Source organism: Carassius auratus, chromosome 16, assembly GCF_003368295.1.
Source record: "Carassius auratus strain Wakin chromosome 16, ASM336829v1, whole genome shotgun sequence".
In the NCBI taxonomy this organism is placed as follows: Eukaryota; Metazoa; Chordata; class Actinopteri; order Cypriniformes; family Cyprinidae; genus Carassius; species Carassius auratus.
Genome location: NC_039258.1, coordinates 5,923,003 through 5,945,964, shown reverse-complemented (window position 1 = coordinate 5,945,964; position 22,962 = coordinate 5,923,003). Strand labels below are relative to the sequence as shown.

General features: G+C 35.0%; 3 protein-coding genes across 3 annotated transcripts; all 3 read right to left on the bottom strand.

The window, feature by feature from the left end:
• Positions 1 to 100: 100 nt before the first annotated feature.
• cmtm6 (CKLF-like MARVEL transmembrane domain containing 6) lies at positions 101 to 8,647 on the bottom strand. Its single transcript, XM_026283647.1, has 5 exons — positions 8,513 to 8,647; positions 8,077 to 8,229; positions 1,826 to 2,002; positions 1,522 to 1,620; positions 101 to 1,421 (listed from the first exon to the last, which is right to left on the bottom strand). Exons 2-5 carry the CDS (start codon positions 8,200 to 8,202, stop codon positions 1,260 to 1,262), a joined length of 564 nt encoding a protein of 187 aa, XP_026139432.1. The 5' UTR covers positions 8,203 to 8,229; positions 8,513 to 8,647; the 3' UTR covers positions 101 to 1,259.
• Positions 8,648 to 13,347: 4,700 nt separating this feature from the next.
• LOC113115913 (CKLF-like MARVEL transmembrane domain-containing protein 7) lies at positions 13,348 to 19,668 on the bottom strand. The gene is made up of 5 exons (XM_026283646.1): positions 19,433 to 19,668; positions 16,713 to 16,883; positions 15,432 to 15,530; positions 15,139 to 15,220; positions 13,348 to 14,228 (listed from the first exon to the last, which is right to left on the bottom strand). Exons 1-5 carry the CDS (start codon positions 19,550 to 19,552, stop codon positions 14,215 to 14,217), a joined length of 486 nt encoding a protein of 161 aa, XP_026139431.1. The 5' UTR covers positions 19,553 to 19,668; the 3' UTR covers positions 13,348 to 14,214.
• A 139-nt stretch (positions 19,669 to 19,807) lies between these two features.
• On the bottom strand, positions 19,808 to 22,565 carry LOC113115912 (sialic acid-binding Ig-like lectin 15). Its single transcript, XM_026283645.1, has 6 exons — positions 22,487 to 22,565; positions 21,833 to 22,204; positions 21,259 to 21,603; positions 21,143 to 21,170; positions 20,830 to 21,043; positions 19,808 to 19,909 (listed from the first exon to the last, which is right to left on the bottom strand). The coding sequence occupies exons 1-5, from the start codon at positions 22,533 to 22,535 to the stop codon at positions 20,833 to 20,835; spliced, it is 1,005 nt and encodes a 334-aa protein (XP_026139430.1). The 5' UTR covers positions 22,536 to 22,565; the 3' UTR covers positions 19,808 to 19,909; positions 20,830 to 20,832.
• Between the last annotated feature and the right edge of the window lie 397 nt (positions 22,566 to 22,962).

The window sequence follows — 22,962 nt, the reverse complement described above, 5'->3', positions numbered from 1 at the left end:
TCGAAACCGGTGCAAACACTTTACATACACAGTGTTGTTCAGCTATAAATCACTGGTTTGCCAGGCATTAACAAACAGGCCACACATAAAAACATGAGTCTGATTTTTAGTGCCCAGGAGCGATTTATTTCTTAACTGGAATGCAGAGATGTTTATAAAAACAGTGCTGTAAAATGTTCCATGTGACTTTTTGTAGAAATAATGCTTGTATTCAAACAGACCCACTAAAAATCAACAAAATCCTTAGCAATATTGAAACTTACCAGATGATTGATCCATATCTTAAAATGGATTAATAAAAAGTGGCTTTTCTTAAAGCATCAACACAGCATCAGGATTTAAAATATACACAATTCTTAACACAGAAAGCAGCAGTCAGTTGTACAGCACAGGAGGGTGGAAGCGTAAGGCTGATTAGTGTCTCCGAAAACTTGCAGTCCATTCATCTCCACGGGCATTTAAACAAACACATTTGGGCCTGAACGCTCATACCTCCAAATAAAGATGAACATCCGTCAGGGTATTAAACTTCCATTCGATTTAACGCTTCATGTTCATAGATCAACATTCTTAAAAAAGCAAGCTCTGGGCTCACATGGAACAAGATAAAGCACAAAAGAAATACACAACTAGTTCCACACAATACAAAAATGACATTTGAATAAAAGAGAAAAAACGAATCTATGACTGTACACCCCTGACGTCCCTTGCAGAGCAAAACATGATAATCACAGGGCCATAACATATTCATCTTGCTGTCCCCTCATTCATTTCAACAGCTCGCTAAACATCTTTACAGTAATTTAATGACATGTGTTTACAGTGCAAAATATTTCATGATTTTTTTGCCTCTTATCTAATAATATATTCATATTCCTGTGCCGTAAAACAGGTAATAATAAATCTTTATGGTCAACCTGATCAAACCCTGATTTTTCTCCAAAATATATTATTTCAGGAATGCATATAGAACTATAAAAACAATCAGGATTGAGTACTTCTTTAAGAAATACAGTGCATCTTTTTCTACTTGTTAATTCATAAGTATAAACTGTCAAAACCTGTGCCGCACATACTCTCTAACAAGGATTTGATGATTTTTGTATGTGTGTGTGTGATGATACAAAAGTATACTCTGTACGGCCAAAATATTTTTTGTTTGCTTAAAAAAAAAAGGATATCCGTGTGAAAGAAGTAAAGGCAAAATAAAACAATCCCTACACAGAGAAATAACGGCAGCAGACTGCTGGTAAAACGCTTCAGTTCACTGAGTCCGTCCCATTAACATTGAGTTTCTCAATCTCTGGTCTGGGTGTGTTGTCTGCTTGTTGATTGTTTCCCTTCCGGCAAGGAATACCGCGATTTTTTAAGAACAGACCCGAATCAATGAAGAAGGCCACTGTGGCCAGGAAGCCAAATGCCTGTAATACAGGAAGGACAGTTGAATGTTAGCAGGTCAGTAGGAGCTATGTTGTCATATCAACAAAAAAAAAAAAAAGCAGAAATCTTTCGCCATCATACCACTGCGCCTTGCTCCAGACTCGTTTGACCACTGTCTGCCGCAAAAATAATGCTGGCAAAGAGAAACAGGACTGCGATGACTGATGTGTATCCAAAATCCTATGGAAAAATGAAAAGAAGTGGTTCAACTACACATTGGATAAAACTGTATCCTCTCGAATAAGTGATTCTGACTAGTCAGGAGCGGTCAAACAATTTCGTGTAAAACAATGTATAACAAAAAAATTATACAATATTCTAAAGTTTTTATTATATTTAAGATTGAATGATATTGCATTATTATTAATAGTGTTTTCTGACTTACCAGAGTAGGCCAGCTGTTAATTCCAACTCTCTGGTGCAGCGGTGTGACCAGGAGGATGAGGAGCAACAGTGTGAAGAGCAAGGCTGTGCAACTGACAAATTCAAAAAAGTAGAGTGGTCCGCATTGCAAACAGCTGGACACCACCTCCTCCATCACAAAAGCCACAAGGGAAAGGAGCTGAGGGGACACAAATAAAAAAACCAAGTGCATTCGTTAACCACCAGGTGGCAGTATCAGCTTATTTTATTTTTTTCCATTTCAATAACTCTATCCTGTATAAAATCTATCAGGTAAAAGATTCCCAACAGCAAGAATAAGATATTTACCCAAAAGTACATTCACTCCGCAAAGTGATATTCATGATGTTTTAGTCACATGTACACTATTAAAAGGTATTCCAGTCCAACAGTTCAATTTTCACTGTAATTCCAGGAGACTTTCCACACAATTTCCTTTTAGTGAACTGAAACTGGCAACAAGTAAGACTGTAAATGATGTGGTCATGCTAGTAAGTTACTCAAATGTACTATAAAGAGAAGTCCCTCAAAATAACTCTCGGCATTGTTTGTGGTGGTGAACAGGTCAATAACATCTCTGCTGTTAAACTCTGGAGTTGATAGTGAAATTATTTATTCAAGCCAAGTGCTTATAGTTTTAAAACAGTTTGAGGATATACAATATAAATTCATAAATCAATATGACAAAGGGGAAGAGAGTAGAGGTCGACGGATGTATCGGTTTTACAGATTAATCGGCACCGATATTTGATTGCTGGAACAATCGGTTATCAGTAAAAATCCATGCCGATAGTTTTCTGGGTTGTGTCCGTTGCTGGAGCAGCTGAGAAGGGTCTGTTTTCATTATACAGTGCAAGAGCGGCCTCTGGTGCCTGAAATCACTGACAGCACGTGCTATTTGTTTAGACACGTGATGCTGCACGCTGTATGAAAAAAAATATGGTGAGAAAAAAAAATTTCATAGGGCCTAAATATGTATTTTTTGTTAAAACGTATTAAACTGATGTGAAAATCTATAAGTTACATGCTTTTAATTAATTAAACTTGCTTTATGTTTAATAGATTTTAATTTAACTATTAAGGAGTGGAGAAAATAAATGAATAAAGATGGAATTTAGGAATAAATTAAACCGATTTCATAGGCCCTTATTAGAGTGTGGTAATTTCAACATTTACTATTTCTGTTATTAGTATTATTACTACTAGTAGTATGATTCAGTATGTTTTTTGATTTGTTTTTAAATATAGAACAATTTTAGTTTTTGTTCAGTATCAATTTTAAAAACTATCGGTTAATTAATCTGTATCGGCCAGTGTGGTCAAACCCAGCTATCGGTATCAGCAAAAGAGAGTATAGAAAATGATAATAAACCTCATTTTTTTTTATAATAAATAGCTAGTATTTGACATTCAATTGGTAAAAACAGAACAGATTCAGGGCAAAATGGGAAAATCTGTATAAGTGGTAATAAGGAGGAAGAGGAGATCCTAACAGCGTGCTCATTTATACAAAATCTAATTTCATAAGAAACGACGTCAAAATGACAAAGCCAGACTAGCCCATGTTTGACTCATGACCTCTGTTTTGAGCTTTGACAGCCCTGACTGCAAGGAAGGAACAGGGTAGGTTCGCACACAATTGTAATTGTGGCTTAAGAAGCAGAACCTTATCGCTACTACACAGAATCCATTCAAAACCCTCCATACAAACAAGCCAGATAGAACACAGCTGCTTTTCAACATCCAAAAAGGGGCTTATTTGAGACATTTATGAAATGCCCTAAAATTTTATCAAGCATGCTGAAACCACAAAGAAACAATTTCAGTCTGAAACTGAAACGAACAAAGCTTCATTCCTGGAAAACATGCATAAAAATGTAAAGTTAAAGTGCTAAAATCAATCAACATTTTGGAATAGACCGTCCTCAGCAAAATCAAAGCATTTCTTCACAGTACAGTACAGTCACTTGACTGTGGTCAACCGTATCTGTTCTGATGAATGCACTGTGGGTAGACTAATTTCCTAAACAAAACCAGAGTTAAAAAAAAAAAAAAAGCTGTCTTACAAACTCAAGAAACACTCAAAACCATTTGTTTAGAAATACACAGAATATCAAGTGTCAAGTGACCTTTTTAATGACACTTGAAACCAAGCAGCTGCAAATTCCCACTGGTGATTAATAAAACTGGATACTGCACTGGGTTTATGTAAGCACAAAAAAATAGATATGCTATGGTTTGTGGGCAATAGATTTGATAAAGTGGTTTGGAGGTAGATGAAGAAAGATACTCTTCTCACTGAAGAGCCTCTAAAGAAGCAGCTTCAGCAACTGATCTAGATGAGGTTTCACCTGGAAAGTACCAAAGTGTTCCAGTGTTGTCATGTCAATGGAAAAGGAAATAAAAGTAGGGAATTTCAATGGCATCCAGAAGACACCAGTTAATAAACAATCATAATCATAAAAAGTAAATTTTATATATAGATATATAAACTAGGACTGGGCAATATATCTAACAATATGATCATGCGCATCTAGTCAGTAAATCCGGTTCCGTGATTACCGCTAAATCGCCATCCCCTGCTTTTAAATGGAGCAGCATTTAATAGACAGAGCTGTAGAGGACTGACAAGCTAACCAATATCGCGTTCATTATAACAGATGAATCGCCTTCGATAATGAACGTGATATTGCATAGCTCATATCATTAGATATATCGCCCAGCCCTAATATATACATATTTAAATTGTCATTTATCAGACTCTTTTATCCAAAGCGACTTACAAATGATGATATATATATATATATATATATATATATATAAATATAAATTGTATAATAAATAAATAGAAAATAGAACACAAAAAGATTAGAAAGGTAGTTACATTATGTTATTTTTTTTAAGAATAGAATTAGAATAGTGAGTGCTAAAGTTAGAGGGTCAAATATATACCCTTTTTTTAATTTTCAGTTACATTTGTATACAGTTTGAACTAGGGCTGCAACTAACGATTATTTTGATAATCGATTAATCTGTCGATTATTTTTACGATTAATCGATTAATCGGTTTATGTACTTATATTTTAGTTTTTTCCATTTTTTCCCCCAAGTAAATTATTAATAAAGGGTCTTTATCATTCAGCATAGATTTTTAAGAGATTTTAACCATTTTGCATTGTCATATCCTCATCAAAAATATACCTGGAGTTGTTTTATTATGTTAGTAATCCTTTGTCGAACTCTTCTGCAATCAAAACACTGACCCATACTCTAGCAAAATTCACAAGGAGATTTCAAATATTGTTTTCACCATGGCAGTCCTTAGAGCTCCTAAAGTAGTTTAACATCCCAAACAAAGCTTAAGGAATCTTTGAGAACATATTTTCACGAAGTATAAGGATAAAACAAAATAAAATTGCAGTGCATTGTATTTTATTATTTACTGGGAAAAAGCTTTATAGCTTATGCTGTGAAATTGTAAACAATCCTTCGAGAAAAAAAAGTGCCAATGGCATGAAACCTGAATGGAACTCACAATTTAAAGTAAAATCCATCAGAAGGTTGTCCAGAAAAAAAAAAATTGGGACACACACAAAAAACCTGCTGTGTGAAAAAGAGCAGTGAATACTTAGAAAAGAAGTGCATTTTAAATATACTCAAACATTTACGTATCTTTCATTCATAATTAGGCTGCAAGTCTGAATTATGAACTGGTAAACGACAAACTGATCACATAACATGTTTGTAAAGCTTTAAATGTTAACTGTTAAAAAGCAATGTTATCAGCTTTTACGACTAAACATTTGCAAACAACCTTGTACTGGAGAATCTGCACAAATAAAATTCTTAGGGGCCGTTCACATATCGCACCTAAAAACGCGTGGAAAACGCTAGTCGCGCCGCTTTCTCCTTCTTTCCAAAGCGCTCGGGCAGAAGCGCCCCTGAGGCGTCTGCCTTTGCTAAGCAACCATGACGTGCTCTCTCCATGACGTGCCCTCTCCATGAAGACCCGGAAATTTCAGCAAAGGATAAATGGATGCGGTGTGGACGCGCCTGGAAAAACGGGCGCATCGCACCGCGTGCGTGTCGCGACCGCGTCGCTTCCATTATGAGAGTGCATACTGCGCGCCTACATAGGAAATAACGAACTTGAGCACGCAAAAGACACGATATGTGAACGGCCCCTTAAACAGTTCAGTAGTGCAGAGTTTACAGGTTACTCTACATTTTGAAGGCTCAAAGTAAAGTACTCCCACTTTCCGCTGAATGCTGCAGAGACGCTGTTAGGGAAGCACGTGACATAAAACGAGGCCAGCTATTGGCTATTCGCTACTTCACCTGCTGTACTGGCTGAGTAAAACCTCCGGTGGCTCATTACTGCCACACTTTGGTCACCGCAGATTTGAAATATGCACGAAATGAGCCGCTTATGGCAAATAAAATTTATTTAGCGACGAATCGATTACTAAATTAGTTGACAACTATTTTAATAATCGATTTTAATCGATTAAATCGATTCGTTGTTTCAGCTCTAGTTTGAACTGTAAGATTTGCTTTTTATGATTAAAAAGCAAGTCTCTGTTCTGATTAATAACATACTGTTCAGTGTCATGAGAACAACACAAAAACTCCAGTGGCAATTTCCCTGAATACACTACAGGAGAAACATTTGATAAATCTAATTTCCTGAAAAAGCATGAGACCAGGCCCTGTATTGTAAGGGTAATTATTATACAGAGTATATTTGTCTCAATGTTAGCCTCTATGTGGTAATTATTGGCTAAATATAATGTGTTCTGAAGCACACTTCACTGTGCTTAAAGGTTCTTGGTTTTAGTAAGCTTTCTGAAATGCATTTTGACTCACCACAACATACTGTGAAAGTTAAGAATAAGATGGTAATTGAATTTAGCATCTGCTCTCTAACTGCATTAACAGTTTAAAGGCATTTCTTACACCTGATATCACTTAGTTTGTCACATGCAAGTAGACAACACCATTTGGTCTTTCCAGCTGTGCCCTTGCAAATACAAACACTTAAAATAATGACAACAAATAAGTAACACCCTCAGAAGAAAATGATGCTAAAAGCTAAAGATCAAGATGATAAAACATGTACAGTCTTGAAATTTCAGAAAAAGATTACTTTGAAAATGCAAAAATCTAATTTAGCTCAGAAAATAAACAAATAATTTTTGATTTTATTTTAAAATAACAAATGGTCAGATTCCTTGCTTTCAATAAAGCACATATACATTTCTCATACCGCTTAAAATAGAGCATCAGGTTTTGCACAAACCTGTTGAGCCCATACCAGTATTTGAGATTTAAAGGATAAGTGTAGTGCTTATTGTGTGCTAAGTAACATAAACACTGCGATGAATGAATGATGGTGAACCTCATACAAAATAAACCAGGACCTCGCCTCATATGAGTCCACTGCATGTCTCTGCAAAGCACAAGCAATATCTACTAAATAGACTCGAACAGTAGTATTCCTTAGTGAACCAAGCTGTGTGCATGTTCTGCTTCGTCATAAATTATAGAAGTCAGTTTGACACATAAGGAAGATGCCAAGTAAATGGTGGGAATTTTATAACTTTAACCCAGACAAAGACCAACTGTCTCAACTACTAGACAAAAAACCCCATAAGCAACTACCAAACAGCACATGACTGCAATGCTGGAATCGCCATGTTAAGCTTGTCATTCTTAAATGCTGCCATTCCTCACCATTACCCAAGGACTTGTTAAACATAATTTGCATTATTAAAGAAGTTTGAGACAGGGCAATGGATTCATTCATCAGGATCTTTCAATAGCATGTAATAGAAATAAACCTCAATGTTCTAATAAACACTATCAGTAGTCATATTTTAGCCCCACCTTTAAGAGGTTAACGAACTGCCAGCGTTCTTGTTTTCTATTATGCACTTTTATGGAACTCACACACTTTTCTAATAAAGCTTGCTTAACTTGCATTGTGTTTTGAACCGGATCAACCACTTATTCACTATAACGACTTCTTATTCAAACCATGTCCCAACGTACTTGGGTCTGAAGGGTTAAAAGAGTATTTTACATTAGGCTACTATAAAGGAAAGTGCGTATATAGCTATATTAGAAAACTTAAAAAGAGACCTCTTGTAAACTGAGATCACAGTACATGTAAACATGTGGTCACATTTGCGTCCAGCGTCGAAACACTGTTTTCAGATAAAACATGAAACTTACCACTTCAATCACTTTTATCACGCATCTTACTTTGTCCAGGTTCTCTGAAGGCACGATGATCCATTTGCTTGATTTGGGCTCGTGCGCGGTCGTTGTGGTGTTGTACACCGTGTCTGCGGTGGCCATACTGGAGCCTTTATAAAGTAGCTAAATCTGAAAACGAGAAGTATACAAAAAAAAAGTTTAGCGATAAAAGCGTTTATAGCGTTTTATCAGCAGTTATAGATATGTGATACTGTAAAGGAAAGAAAGTAACGACGCGTCGATAACTGGTGATCACGCAGAAGAAAAGCGAAAGTACACCAGTCAAAGTCAAGTCTAACTAAGCTAACATAATCAATAAATCAACACAAAACGATCGATACAAACAATGCAGCACGTAATGCAATCGATTATGTGTGACAACAATATTGATAAATATTTAAGAGTAAAATACCTCGAGTGGTTGTTTTAATGTGCTCTGTTTATGCCGTTCACGCGTCCTTTGTGTAACCAACTTGTGTGAAAAAAGACTTGTGTACAACTTCCGCACTCCCTCGGTTTTCTAGGAAGGACTTCCTACGGAGGTTGATGAAGTCAGCGACACCTTACCGCAGAAAGGTGTTTTTGGTATTTTTGTTTCTGCGATTTATACTTCTCAGCGTTTGTACGAGATTTCAACTCTGTTCTCTATATAAAGATCTTGGAAAGTTTTTTTTTTTTTTTTTTTTTATCTCTCTCCCTCTCCATGCGTGCTTTTTTTCCATTTACTATTCCAGCCTGCCTTTTATGTAGATTTTAGCTCTCTGGCCGTTTAAATCATAAACTTAAAACATTTAATCAAATTTTAATCGTGTTCTAAACAAAACAAAAATGAAATAATCAAACAATTTCAATGTTTATTGTGTGAAAAAAATATATTATTGCTGTCAAACGGTTAATCGCGATTAATCGCCTCCAAAATAAAAGTTTTTGTTTACATAATATATGTGTGTGTGTGTTGTGTATATTTATTATGTACATATAAATACACACACATGCATGTTTATATTTAAGAAATATATGTTATTCTTACACATTTAAAATATTTATATATAATATCAATGATATTCATATTAATATATACATGGAAATATTATATACTGTATGTGTGTGTATTTATATATACATAATAAATATATACAGTATACACACATATTATGTAAACAAAAACTTTTATTTTGGATGTGATTAATCATGATTAATCATTTGACAGCACTGATTATATATAAAATAATAATAATAAATATTTCATATGACTCTCCATCAGTTGTAGGCATTTTCACCGCTTCAAATAATTTTGGCCTTAAAAAAGTTTTACTAAAACTTAGTGAAAGCTAGAGTACATGCTTACCTGAGGCAATAGAGCATGTCTGAGACCCTGACACTGGACCACAAAACCAGTCATAATGGTCTTTTTTTATTTATTGAGATTTATGCATTAAATAAATAAATTATAGGATAGGACAATATCTGGCAGAGATACAACTATTTATCTGGAATCTGAGGGTGTAAAAAAAAAAAGAACTAAATATTGAGAAAACTGTCTTTAAAGCTGTCCAAATGAAGTCTTTAGCAATGCATATTACTAATCAAAAATGAAGTTTGGATATATTTACGGTAGGAAATGTACAAAATATCTTCATGGAACATGATCTTTACTTAATATCCTAATGATTTTTAGCATAAAAGAAAAATTTATAATTTTGATCCATATAATGTTTTGTTGGCTATTGCTACAAATATACCCATGTGACTTACGGCTGGTTTTGTGGTCCAGGGTCACATAAGTGATGTGTGAACAAAATTACAAAAATAAAAAAAAGTTGTATTTTATTGTAATTTCATTACAAGGGGTAATTTTGTCAAATTATTTGAGAAATGTGACAATATTACTTCCTTGTTTGTACTGAGGATGCATAAAAGGCTGGCTATGAAAACAGCCTTTCAAAAACAAGGGATTCTAAGATTTCTTGCAATAAAAAAAATGCTTGGCACTTTATGGATCCATCCGTTTTCTCTCTTCTTTAATGACTTTGACTTGATCACTATATAGGTCTTAACCTTACTGTATAATGAAATAAACATGAAGTAAAGACAGATGTGAACTCACTGGAGTTAGAATCCTTCCACATTTCATATTGAAGTTCATTAAAAAAATAAAAAATAAACGGTTCAAAGAGAAATGAACTTTATTGTTAGCTATCCGTAGGCCTGGATATACTGATAAACTTTGCATAGATACACATAAACTACACTTGGCTAGTATCCAAAAACATGAACTCTAAATATCCAGACTACAATCCTACTGTTAGAGTTGATCCTGTGAGAAAGGCAGTAGGATTTTCATGCACTGTGTCTTAGCATACACAGGTCACCGGGATTTTGCCAAGTAAGACATGTTCCTGGATCAACATTTTTTGTCCAAAAATATAGATTTAACCCAATCCCTACCCCAATCTGTAATTACTATTTTGAGTTAATAATAAATCCCAATGTTTACAAAGACTCTCACACTCTTATCTTATTAAACTAAACCATCAATACAAAGAAATTCTGCATCTCAACTACCGCAATAATGCACACATCCTTCAAAACAATTATTTTAAGCAATTATATGCTAATTTTTTTTCTTTATTGTCCATTTACATGTCTTATTGTATTATATTTTACATATTTTACCATTATAAAAATTTGAAAAAAGTTAAGAATACCTGATTACATACAGAGCGTTTTGTTTGTCATAGCAGGACAGACTTTAGTAAAGAACAAAGCATTAGTATGAGTGAGTATTCTGTGTTAACTGAAATAAATTTTACAAATGAACCTTCCAAATCTTTTCCCAGGGAACTATCTGAAGAAATTACTGGTTCTTTAATCTTGGAATAACAAATATTCAGCTGAACTGGGATCTGATTTTGAAACCCTCCTTTAAGGAAGCTATATTCTTTTAAAATACTTAATGACCACACTGAAATATGAAGGCATCTGTAGGACCTGCAGCGCCACCTCCAGAGGTCACCACCAGAGGTCAGTCAATTCCAGCTTCACTGACTTAAGGCTCCAAGATTTGTGGCATTTGAAAATTATTTGAATATTTGATGTGAATCCTTAAAGCCGCTGACAAATTGAACACTTTAAAACTCTCTAAATTACGTGCATTATATTGATTAGCCCCCCTTAATTTTAGTTTATGCATTGTTCTTCATATATTTCTGTATTTATCATTTGAAAGTATTTTGTTTGTATATCAGTCTTTCATTATATGCTGATTGGAGTCATTGTAGACGTGTTTCGACAATGATAATGCCTGTTTGTGATCGGAGGAGAATTAACAAAGATTATATACTTTATATTTTGAATTTGATTTTGTTTCAATTTTCAATTTTATTGTAGTTAAAGCTTGAGTGTTTTTGTTGTGTTTTAGAAATTTTTCATTATTGTTGTTGTTGTTTTAATATGCTTATACAGCTTTTATTTTCAGACCATAAAATGAGGCCAGGGTGACATCCCATCTATGAGAATGATAAGTTTTCAAGACAGCTGTGATATTTATGTATTTGCATAATATATATTAAAGGGGTCACATGATGCTGTTGATTTTTACAAGGCTGTTTAAACGAGTCATTTTAGCAGGGTGTGGTCGAGTCTTAACTTTTATAAAGAATATATTTTGGGATTTGAGACTTTAGTCTTTGCGACTTTACAGATCTTCTTTATACACCAAGAGCTTGCAACACTCCATGGAGAAAGGAAAAAATTGAAATCGCATCATATGACCCCTTTAAAGAATCCTGCCTTATTTTGTATTTATACTCTTTAAAATAAGGACTGCACACTGTGTGTGTAACGAACCATCCTGAAAAACGTTCTCCAGAGCTGGGTAACCCTTAAGTACAGATAAATGCTCTGGGTGTATTTTTGTGTTGGCATCTTTTTCTGTGATAGAAGACTGTCCTGAAGAATTTTGTCAGTTGCTGCCATCCAGGTCAGGAATAGGTCTTTGGAGAGCCTGTTACGTCTGACCTCAGATCTCTGTCTCCTAAATAATCACTTAGAGATATGCTTGAAGTGCTTACGTCCATATGTGGATATTGTCTAAGTTTATCTAGGTTTTAGAACCAATCAGAAGCTTGCTTACCCATGTATTGAAGCGTTTAGTGATCTTTGTTAGTGTATAATTACTGGTGTTTTTAACATGTAAGCAGATCCACCTTCAAACTTCACTGTGAGTATTGAAGATGACTTCTGATGAAAATGGAAACTGTTTTCTTCAGTAAATGCTTCTTCAACTGATAGCATCTCTGGCTCTTTAGAGTGATCTGTCTCCTCCCTGTCTTCATTCAACAAACCTGGTCCTTTGGTTTTAACTGTAAATTTCCATACACCGTGTACATTGCAGTAGAGTTAAAAACACCCATTAGTGATCTAAAACGTCAGTTTATTTCCCTCTTTCTCTTTTGGCGGCACTTCCCCTGATAGAGGTCAAGGGTTTCCTGTAATTTTTGCCAAACAACAACCTCTTGCTGCAACCAGAAAGTAGTGAGCATGAGTCACTGTATGTTAAGTGGTCCTGCAGATAAGATACCTTAAACATTTCAATATTAAGTGGGTATAGCATGATTTTTGCTACATTAAAGCCAATCTGACTAAACAGAGAAACAAAAACTTGTCGAGGTCATATTTCATCCCAGAACCAAAAGAAACAATGATATAAAGGACATGCAGCCTGTTAGGACCATTGAGAGTTACACTGCATTACAACGTAATTTTAATACCACTTTGCCTCTATGATTCTCATTACTGTAATGCATCCAGACATCTCTTTGGTATGCATTTATTTTTTGATCAGCATAAAGAAAATACTACAAATATGATGATGTATAATCAAGTATGTTCACATTTGCTTTAAAAATGGAATAATGCAAAAAGGAATTTTAATGGTTAAAAAAAAACTTAAAGGGATAGTCCATTCAAAAATGCAGATTCTGTTGTAATTCCTGTAAAACTTCCTGTCATTTCAAACCGGTATGACTAATTTTTTTTTTTTTTTTTTTTTTTTTTTTTTGCAACACAGAAGAAGATATTTTGATGAATGTTGGTAACATTTTCAGTTCCCTTTGACCTCCATTGTATGATAAAAATATATATATATATATATATCAATGGAAACCAAAGCTGTCATGAAAAAGTAAAACTGACTGACTGATTCTGGTTTTAAATCAATAAAGAATCAACAAAACATACACGACATCAGGAGACCTTTTCTTTTTATCACAATGAATACAACAAAGGCACTTACATTTAGAAAGCCAAAAATGCATTCTTCAAACTTTACAGTTGCAAATCATTATATGTATATATAGAGATACTGTGAAAAGCAAAACACCTCAACTCTTCTCATAATAGCAATAATACTGTGGGTCAGCATCAATCCTTAATTTCAGCCAAAATATCCTTTTATCACAGGCACTAAATCAAATCTGCATCACACGATATACAGTGGGAGAAATATCTATTTGATCCCCAGCTGATTTTGTAAGTTTGCCTATTTACAAAGAGATGAAGGGTAGGTTTATTTTAATGGGTAGAGACAGAATACCAACCAAAAAATCCAGAAAACAAAAAACAAAATGCATTATATAAAGTTTAGAAATTGATTTGCATTTCAGTGAGTGAAATAAGTATTTGATCCCCTACCAACCAGAAAAAGTTCTGGCTCCCACTGGTTATGTGCCAGACCCTTCATTTCTTTGTAAGTGGGCAAAATAAAAAAATCAGCTGGGGCTTTAAATAAATATTTTCCCCAGTGAATACTGTCAAATAAATAATGTAAACATTCTCGTGAATAAATGGCCCCTTTTGGTTTCAGACATTATTGATAAATATTAAAACTCCACTCTTAAAATAAACCAGTCTTAATGCTGAAAAATTCAAAGTTTGATCCAAGCTGATTAAGTTCACAGAGGCACTAAAATTTTGATGAAAAAAATCCACTTTTGAAGCATAAAGCATCTTCAGAAACAACCGAAAATGTCCCTTTAATGTCCTTAAAGAACTCTGTCTCTCTAGAACAAATTGAGAATTTTCCTTGCTACTGTCATCTGATCATCCATCCAGTTACACTGCAGCACCTTCAAGAGAGAAATAGCAGGAAATTATGCAATGATTTTCAACATGTCCATTCTGTTAAAGGAACAGTTCGTCCTAATTCATATTTTTCTGCAAATGTTATCACCCTCAGGTTATCCAAGATGTAGATGTTATGTGTTTCTTTATCACAATGGTTCCAAATCCTGGAGAGCCCCCAGCGCTGCACGTTTTTGGTGTTTCTCTTGATCTGACACACACATTTGAGGTGGAGTCTTCACTAATGAGCTGATGAGTTGAATCAGTGTGTTTGAATAGGGAGACGTCTAAAATGTGCAGTGTTGAAGGTTCTCTAGGGCCAGGATTGGGATTCACTGCTTTATTAAAACAGATTTGGAGAATTAAGCACTAAATCACTTGCTCACTGATGGATCCTCTGCAGTGAATGGGTGCCGTCAGAATGAGAGTTCAAATGACTCCAGACCAGACTCCTTTCTGCTTTCAGCTAAAATACATGTTCATAATCCATAATACCATATCTACAGTTAAAAGGTCAATCAGGAAAGAAATATGTACAGATCAAGCTCTGTTTAGATTAAAAGCAGTCCAAACAGTTCTGAACAATTATGTCGGTGGTTTTTGATGTGAGATGAAAACAGGAGATGGACTTTTTCACTAGACGCTACATTTCACAAAATGTTAACTGATGGACTGGAGTCATATGAATTATTTGTGGATTACTGTGATGTTTTACCAGCTGTTTGAACTTTCATTCTGACGACACCCATTCACTGCAGAGGATGTGATGTAATACTACATTTCTCCAAATTTGTTGCAATGAACAAATACATTTGTCAATATTTTGGATTGCCTGAAGGTGGATATAATTTTTCTTTTATCCTTAAAACTGTTCACAGCTTTCAAATTACATGATTAAAACATGACCAGACTCACCAGTTGGTTGAGAGCCACATGTGACCTTATAAGAAGTCCATATGCTGATTGCAATAAGAAAAGTAGCTATAAAGCCAAACACCTGTGTTTATGTAAAAACAGACATTAGTGACATATTAATAATATTCTATAATCACATTTGTAATTCTTAAACATGAAAAGTCATTTGCTTTTGATGCCTAATAGACCTTTCTAAGAATTGTACATGCACTGCACAATAAATAGAGTGTATTGCAACAGTAACGATTCACATGTCTTGCTTCCTCATATTGCAAGCATTAAAAGGCACTCACAGATCCAGCGATCAAAGCTGAGAACCCATAACTCTTCACAGCAACAACTATAGAGGCAATAAAGACCAGGATTCCTCCCACAGCATAATGTAAAAACTCCTGAGAAGGCAATAAAGAGTTAATTTGAAATGAAAAAGCAGCATAAACAGTCAAATAATTACAAAAGACACCTAATACCATGATCTTTATTGAGAAGATGTGTACTGGTAAGTGAAATGTTAAAGGGGGGGGGGTGAAATGCTATTTCATGCATACTGAGTTTTTTTTACACTGTTAAAGAGTTGGATTCCCATGCTAAACATGGACAAAGTTTCAAAAATTAAGTTGTACGTTTGAAGGAGTATTTTTGTTCCCAAAATACTCCTTCCGGTTTGTCACAAGTTTCGGAAAGTTTTTTTCGAGTATGGCTCTGTGTGACGTTAGATGGAGCGGAATTTCCTTATATGGGTCCTGAGGGCACGTTTGCCGGAAGAGCGCGCGCTCCCGTATAGCAGAGCAGAGAGAGCACAACAGACTTCACTGATCAGAGCGAGAGCGCCGCGAAATGTCACAAAAGGAGTGTGTTTTTGGTTGCCAGGGCAAGACAACCCTGCACAGATTACCAAAAAAAAAAAACAGCATTAAGGGACCAGTGGATGGAGTTTATTTTTACAGAGCATCAAAGGAGTTGTGCAAGTGTTTGTGTTTGTTCCCTGCATTTCGAAGATGTTTGTTTTACAAACAAGGTCCAGTTTGACGACGGATTTGCGTATCGTTTATTTCTTAAGGATAATGCAGTCCCAACGAAAAAGGGTCACGATCGTGTGTTGGAACCACAGGCGGTGAGTAAAACCGCTTCAAATATCTCTGCCTCCATGCCGGAGACCTGGGTTCGAGCCCCGCTCGGAGTGAGTCGTCGTTGCTGCTGCTCTCGTTCAGTTTCAGCCTCGGGATCTGATTCTGGATCATAAATAAACGGCTGAATCTGACTTTTAGCCATGGTTTGTTTTGGATGATGTTTTTTTTTCCTCACGGTAATGTCACAGTTTCAACATGCTCTCAACTCAAAAGCCTACTGGCGCTCGTGATTCTTTAGCTCCGCCCACAAGTCACGCCTCCAGCCGGTCGTGTTTTTCCAGGAAAAATCAGTACAGACTATCTTTCTCTTATGAATATAATAAAACTAAAGACTTTTTGGAGTTATGAAGGATGCAGTACTACTCTATAGGTACTCAAGATTAACAGGATATTGAGTGAAAACGAGCATTTCACCCCCCCCCCCCTTTAACTCTGCTGACTTACCGTCAATGTCCAGTTGATGCAAGTGATTTTGCTTTGAAGTCGAAACAAATACATGAGGAAGAAGATTAAGAAGACGATGAGAAACCATGCAGTAACCACCTCAAAGTAGCGGTATTCAGAGGAAGTGAACCCCTTACAGTACACACAAAGGAAAGCAATCAGGAGGGTCACCTGCAAAATTACAGATAGTAAATTTCAGTTAAAGATTATTTTGCCCTTCACAGGAAATACTAATATTTTTATTTTGAGACAAAAAACAAAAAGTAGCAATGCTTTAGCTCAGTAAAACCTTGGATTTCACCAACTCAAATTAAATTAAAATAGAAGTACCCGGACAATGAGAAGTTAAGAAGTTTCTATTCATTTCTTCAGTAATATTACGTTTTAATCATTATTATGTTTCTGATATTTGAGTTAAAATGTCTGGTTTTAAATTAATTTATTTTTAATTTTTTTAATTGAATAATTTCATATTTAAGAATTATAAATGTAAAAGAAATATGATGCATTTCCTCTTTTGTTGCATAGAAGTGTTACATAATTTATGCAAATACAAAAAAAACAGGTTTCTTTTCCTGTGAACACTGGTGTTTCCTGTTGAACCGATTAAGCAAAAACGTGTGAATGGTGGGAAAAAAAAATCTGTTGTCAAACCATTTATCTTCTTATCTGAAATGTTTCATCTTTGGCTTTGGTGTGTTTTGTGTTTAGCCCTCTTTGAGCACAGAGGCCCCACATGTTGCAGTGCAAATCTCTCTAAATCTCTCTCATCACTGCAACCATTTTAGCAGCCGGCTGTTCCCGAGCATCCAGGGAGTGTGAGTCTTATCAAAATATCATTGCCTGTCATCACCTGCTACACTCCCACACACACACACCCTAAACCACACTAGACAAGTGCCGGTATTCGGTTATGCGATATATCGCAGTAATGAATATGCACAATATTGTTATCATAGGCAATATCATATTCATGGTATTCTAAATACCATGAATAATTGTACATTACAAATTATTCGGAATTTGGGATGCATTTTAAAAAGACTTCTCCCATCAACTGATCAAAATGCACAACATGATGTTTGCTGCTTAAAAGACTCCTGCGCTCTGATGTAAACAAGCGCATGAGAAGCACATGGGGAACACGTGATGGATGCGCTGAATGAAAGCACATTCACTCTCTGACAGCAGATGGCGTTAAACTGCAGAAAATGCAGCCGTTACCCTGGAAACCCCATAAATAAAGCAGCAATGCTACTTTCTAAAACATATTTAAATAGATTTAAATATCCATTCAGTTTTGTGGATTTGCTATAATGTTCAACACAGCAACAAATACTTACATATTTAAACTTAATAGACTATTCGTTTTCAAACTTTTTTTTACATTTTAATCTGGCCTACAACATGCCCTGGATGTTGTTTGAAAGCCTTTTGATTCTTTATTGTTCATTCACACTTTACATAGGCCTTATTGTAAAATTATACCTACTGGTCTTTATAGTTCCTTTGCACTTGAATCTGTGTAAAACCTTTATTTTTATATATTTTTCTGTATTGCTTTATTGTATTTAAATATTTAGTTATTTTTGATATAAGAAAAAAGTTATTAAACCTGTTGTACTGTATTATGGTAGAACCAGGGAACAGTGATGATGTCACATGGTAACGTCCAGGTACTGAATGAATACCATAATCACATACAATGGTATTTAATCCAAAATACTTTAAAGAACTGCATTATTCCACCGTTTACAGAACAAATTGACACTGTCCAAAAAAATTATTTTAATAGTGTGACACATATTCAAACATAAGAATCATGGCAATAACATTGTACAGTGCATTTTATCATTTTTATTGGTGAAAATTTCCAGGATACTCATCACCAATTGTTTTTATAGGAGAAATATATTAATATATTGTGTTGTTTGAACATAAGCAAATTATACAGTATTCATGAACAGTTCACTCGAAAGTTCTGTTAATCAATAAAGCATTAATGTATACAAATATTTAAATAACATAAAAATCAACAATACTATTACTAGTTGCTCTGAGTTTTGCTGTAATGTTAGTTTTGGCCTATATTGCAGTTTAAGCTTAGCCTAATGCATTTCTCATTTGGGAATAAATAGAAGGTTGAGAAATGTATGCAAACACACACGCAAGTGCCTTTTCCTGTAGATCTGATTAAGGGGATAAGACTAATTGTGTTTGCACACCATGGTACTGATTGATGATCAGATTAATTTACCATGTCATTTAATCCAGCATTCTTTAAAAAATATCATAGTACTTTTTGGAGTTGTTAAGATTAAAACTTTTAGTTAGCACAAGTTTTCAGATTTAACTCCTCAAGAATAACATGGAAGACTGTAGCCCAAAAACATAACATAATGCACGATACAAAGCATGGAAATATCATGTTACAGTACGTTTTAGCATTTTTGTTAGTGAATGTCTAACTTCTTGGATACTTTTTCCCAACGTTTCTCCAAAACAAACATTAGACGTGCTGCTGTAAATTAATGCACAGATCCTGCACTGTTCGTTCTTAAGCAATGTATTCATGAAAGTTTAGGAATGAGTTCCGTTAGTCGGTCAGTGAAACATCGTGGTGTAAAACAGTCAGTTACCATCTATCTTCCCTAAATTAATGATTATCGTTTACATTTACTTTATAAAATACTTTTGATACAAGTATAACTTTCTCTTACCACTTGGCCGATTTTCAGTAATCCTTGAAATGAACGCGCATAACCGATGTTGCAAAATCCTCCATCCGATGAGGATGTTGTTGTTGTTGTGCTTGTAGTAGTAACGATAGTGTGAGGCATTCTGGTATATACTATTTTACAAATAAAATAAGTTAATATTTATGTAAGGCTGTTAACATTGAACTAGTAGCTGGTTCAAGAGAAAGGCAACTACAACAGGGCGTGACCACGGGAAATAAAACAGCCTCGTCCACACGGGGGCGCGTGGAGCCTCGAATTAGTCTGCATTAGTCAAAACTTTTTGAAAACATTTATACACCAACATATAATATTATTTTTAGACATATGAACTATAATGACATATATCTGAAATACGAAGCAAATTACACCATAAAAAATATCATATACAATGATTTCAAAAAATATATATCATAAAGTAATCAAAAACAAATGTGATTGGTCCTTCTGGATCAGCGCCTAGAAAAGAAACAGATACCACATGATAACTTGTGTAAAAGTGCAGTTTCACTAGCGGTATAGATCAGTGGTTTTCAACCTGTGGGCCGCGGCCCCCTAGTGGGTTGAAATGGTATGGCAGGCGGGCCGCCAATTACTGTTAAAAGAAATAATAATATTGTTAATATATGTAAAAAATATATATATATATATATATATATATATATATATATATATATATATATATATATATATATATAATTAAATAACAGAAAATAAATATTAAACTGTAACTATGCTTGCACTATCCAAGCTCGCTGATTGGTTTAAGAATTTAAGAATAAACCTGCAATTTATCTTATATATTTTCGCTGCATATGCTACAGAACAAAAGCAGCTGTGCCAAGCGGTGCCAGCCCGAGTTATTTTCTGTTCATTGCCAGTTCATTCAATAAAGACTGTTAACAATCTAGCTTCTGAGTACTAAGTTATTAACCCAACAATAGCGGGGTCAGTTAATTCTCTTGCAGTGGGCCGCGAGTTGAAAAAGGTTGGGAACCACTTGTCTATATATAATAATCCACACATTTAAGTACATAACCCTATCCCGTCACAACCAAAAGACACACACTAATTTATGAACTGTATATAGAGTACATATCCTTGTGGGGGAATGCTTTTGAAGGCTTTTGAACGGCCAATTATTCCTTACATATATATTATTTAATTTAAACTGCACTTGTATTGCACATATACAGTACTAAGTTGTTTGTTTATATGTCTTCTTTCAACATTTTATTTCCCTTTTAAGGTCATAATGAATATAAGCTGGTTCATCAAAATATATTAAAATATATGCATACACATTAAAGTCAAATTTCTGACCCATGATTGAGACTATGCAACTATGAAGTTAGGCAAAACAATCAAATACCACTCACTTTTCAGTTTTCTTCAGTGTCTGGTGAGGGTCCTGGATGTCTCTGCGACTGATTTTTTGGGGCCATGGGAATCATTTCAACCTTTGCTCCCTCTCCCAGTGCCTCTGTTGAGTCAACTTGTCTAGTTTCACCAACTGGACAAGTGCTGATATTGGCATAAACTGTCTCATTAGCTTTATGTATTGAGGGTTTAACCCTCTGTGCACCCATATCCCTGAAAATGAAAACAAATATTAAGTTTCATTCAGATACTTTATAAAGATGCACTATTTCATTATTATGGCCAGTTTAAATGAATGACGTGCGATCTTACCGTAGCATTATTCCCTGTGCACTTTGTCCTTTTTGGCAAAAATAACAACAAAAATAACATCAGAATTTGCACACACCAAGCAAAATGCACAAAAATGAATCAGGCAGGCTACTTACTTCTTTTCACCACATCCAAAATGAACGCTACAAGCCCAAGCAACAGCAAACACACCAGAATGCCAGTTATCACCGAAAGACCAGTACAATTTTGATTTGTATTTTGGTTCGGAAATGTTTTCTCATCCTGGCCCAGTGAGTTTACAGATTGGCAGGTGTACACGTCCTGGTCAGAGAATGGAATGAAGCTGATGACTTTGTAGCCAACTTTGATTGGAGAGTGTTCTATTGGTCCAGATGACGAGGTCCATTTCACTTCAGGAACTGGATTCCCTTGGGCAATGCATTTCACCATCATATTCACATCATCTAAATCCAAGGATAGGCTAAGGATTTGTGCTGGAGCTACAGTTGACAATAACAAAAAAAATCTGTAATTTCATGCATACAATGCAGTGGTCCCAAAAAGTATTTGGACACTTAAACTGCAATTAAAATGTATAATTGAGGGTGAGTAAATGATGACAGAACTACCCCTTTGAGTGAGAATTAAGTGTCCCAAAGCATTAAAATATTTTTTTGGGGGGGTGGACTGTTCATTTGTGTGATGATACAAATGCTGTGTAACCCTTACCGTTGACATTAAGCATCGTGTTTTTCTCAAATCTATTATAATCCAGCTCCACCCTACAGGTGTACTGTGAGGCATCAGTCAAATCTACATTATTGATCCTTAAGGAAATGTCTCCTTCTCTGTGGTTGCCTTGAAGCAAGTGTCGTTTTGAAGATGTTGGATCAATACAGTTACTGTCTTGTTCTTTGGTCTGATAAAACATGCACTGAAAAATCGGTTTATGTACGTTGCTCTGTATCCATTTAATAGTTATATAACCTTTGTAACTATTTTGTTTTGGGTGTGTGAAGATGCAAGGTAGAATCACATTTTGTCCCAATGTGCTATTGACCTGATGCTGTACTTTCATTGTCCATGGTGTACAAGTTAGGCCTGCGGATGACAACAGAACAACATATAATGATTGCATAAATCGTAACAAGATTGGCTAAAAACACTTAATCTGGAGGTAATCATAGTTTGTAGTGCATATTTTTCCAGTTTACATTTATTGCTTTCATTTTAATTCTTAGAAGAAATCTTTGCAATTCCAGTTCTCCAAGACTCTCTGTCTGTCTGGTATTGGAAGAACCTCATGTATTTATTTATTTATTTATTTTACAGTGTAGAATTAGTTACATTCTTGCTTTTAAAATGTAAAAAATAATGTATTACCTTTGAGACTGCAAATCAAAGAAAGCAAACCTAACACATAATCCTGCATCTTCTGAGAGAATATTTCGGGATCCCACAGACAGAATATTTCAAATAAAGGTACTGTGACTCATCAAGATGCTAAATAATGTGTAAAATAAGGAACTGTCTACTTATGTTTCCAATATACCCCTTCTTTAGTGAACTGGTCAGTGCGGGTCGTTTCCTCTGAAAGTTCCTGCTCCAAAAATAAAAATCCATTTTCTCACAATGAATTGCTTACAGCAGCACCACATCTTGAAACGTTATCAGGTTTCTTGGCACTATACTTCTTAAAATAGTTCAGTCTAATCACTAAAGTTCCAATTTGTGTCATTTGATTTGTATGTCATAGATAGATGTATGAATAGCATTATAGATGTATGAAGTAAGTCATCTGTGATGGTGTGATGGTGAGTCAGAAATAGGAACTTGTTGCTAGGAATTTTTTTCTCCTC

Excerpts from the sequence above, each read along its gene's own strand:
- cmtm6 (XM_026283647.1), bottom strand. The coding sequence starts at position 8,202 with ATGGCCACCGCAGACACGGTGTACAACACCACAACGACCGCGCACGAG. Across the intron at positions 2,003-8,076 it reads TGATAAAAGTGATTGAAGTG|CTCCTTTCCCTTGTGGCTTT; the intron begins GTAAGTTTCATG and ends GTGTCCCCTCAG. Across the intron at positions 1,621-1,825 it reads TTAACAGCTGGCCTACTCTG|GATTTTGGATACACATCAGT; the intron begins GTAAGTCAGAAA and ends ATTTTTCCATAG.
- LOC113115912 (XM_026283645.1), bottom strand. The coding sequence starts at position 22,535 with ATGCAGGATTATGTGTTAGGTTTGCTTTCTTTGATTTGCAGTCTCAAA. Across the intron at positions 21,171-21,258 it reads TTTGGATGTGGTGAAAAGAA|GACAAAGTGCACAGGGAATA; the intron begins GTAAGTAGCCTG and ends TTTGCCAAAAAG. Across the intron at positions 21,044-21,142 it reads GCACAGGGAATAATGCTACG|GGATATGGGTGCACAGAGGG; the intron begins GTAAGATCGCAC and ends TTTCATTTTCAG.
- LOC113115913 (XM_026283646.1), bottom strand. The coding sequence starts at position 19,552 with ATGCCTCACACTATCGTTACTACTACAAGCACAACAACAACAACATCC. Across the intron at positions 15,531-16,712 it reads GCATCAACTGGACATTGACG|GAGTTTTTACATTATGCTGT; the intron begins GTAAGTCAGCAG and ends TTGCCTTCTCAG. Across the intron at positions 15,221-15,431 it reads CAGCTTTGATCGCTGGATCT|GTGTTTGGCTTTATAGCTAC; the intron begins GTGAGTGCCTTT and ends ACATAAACACAG.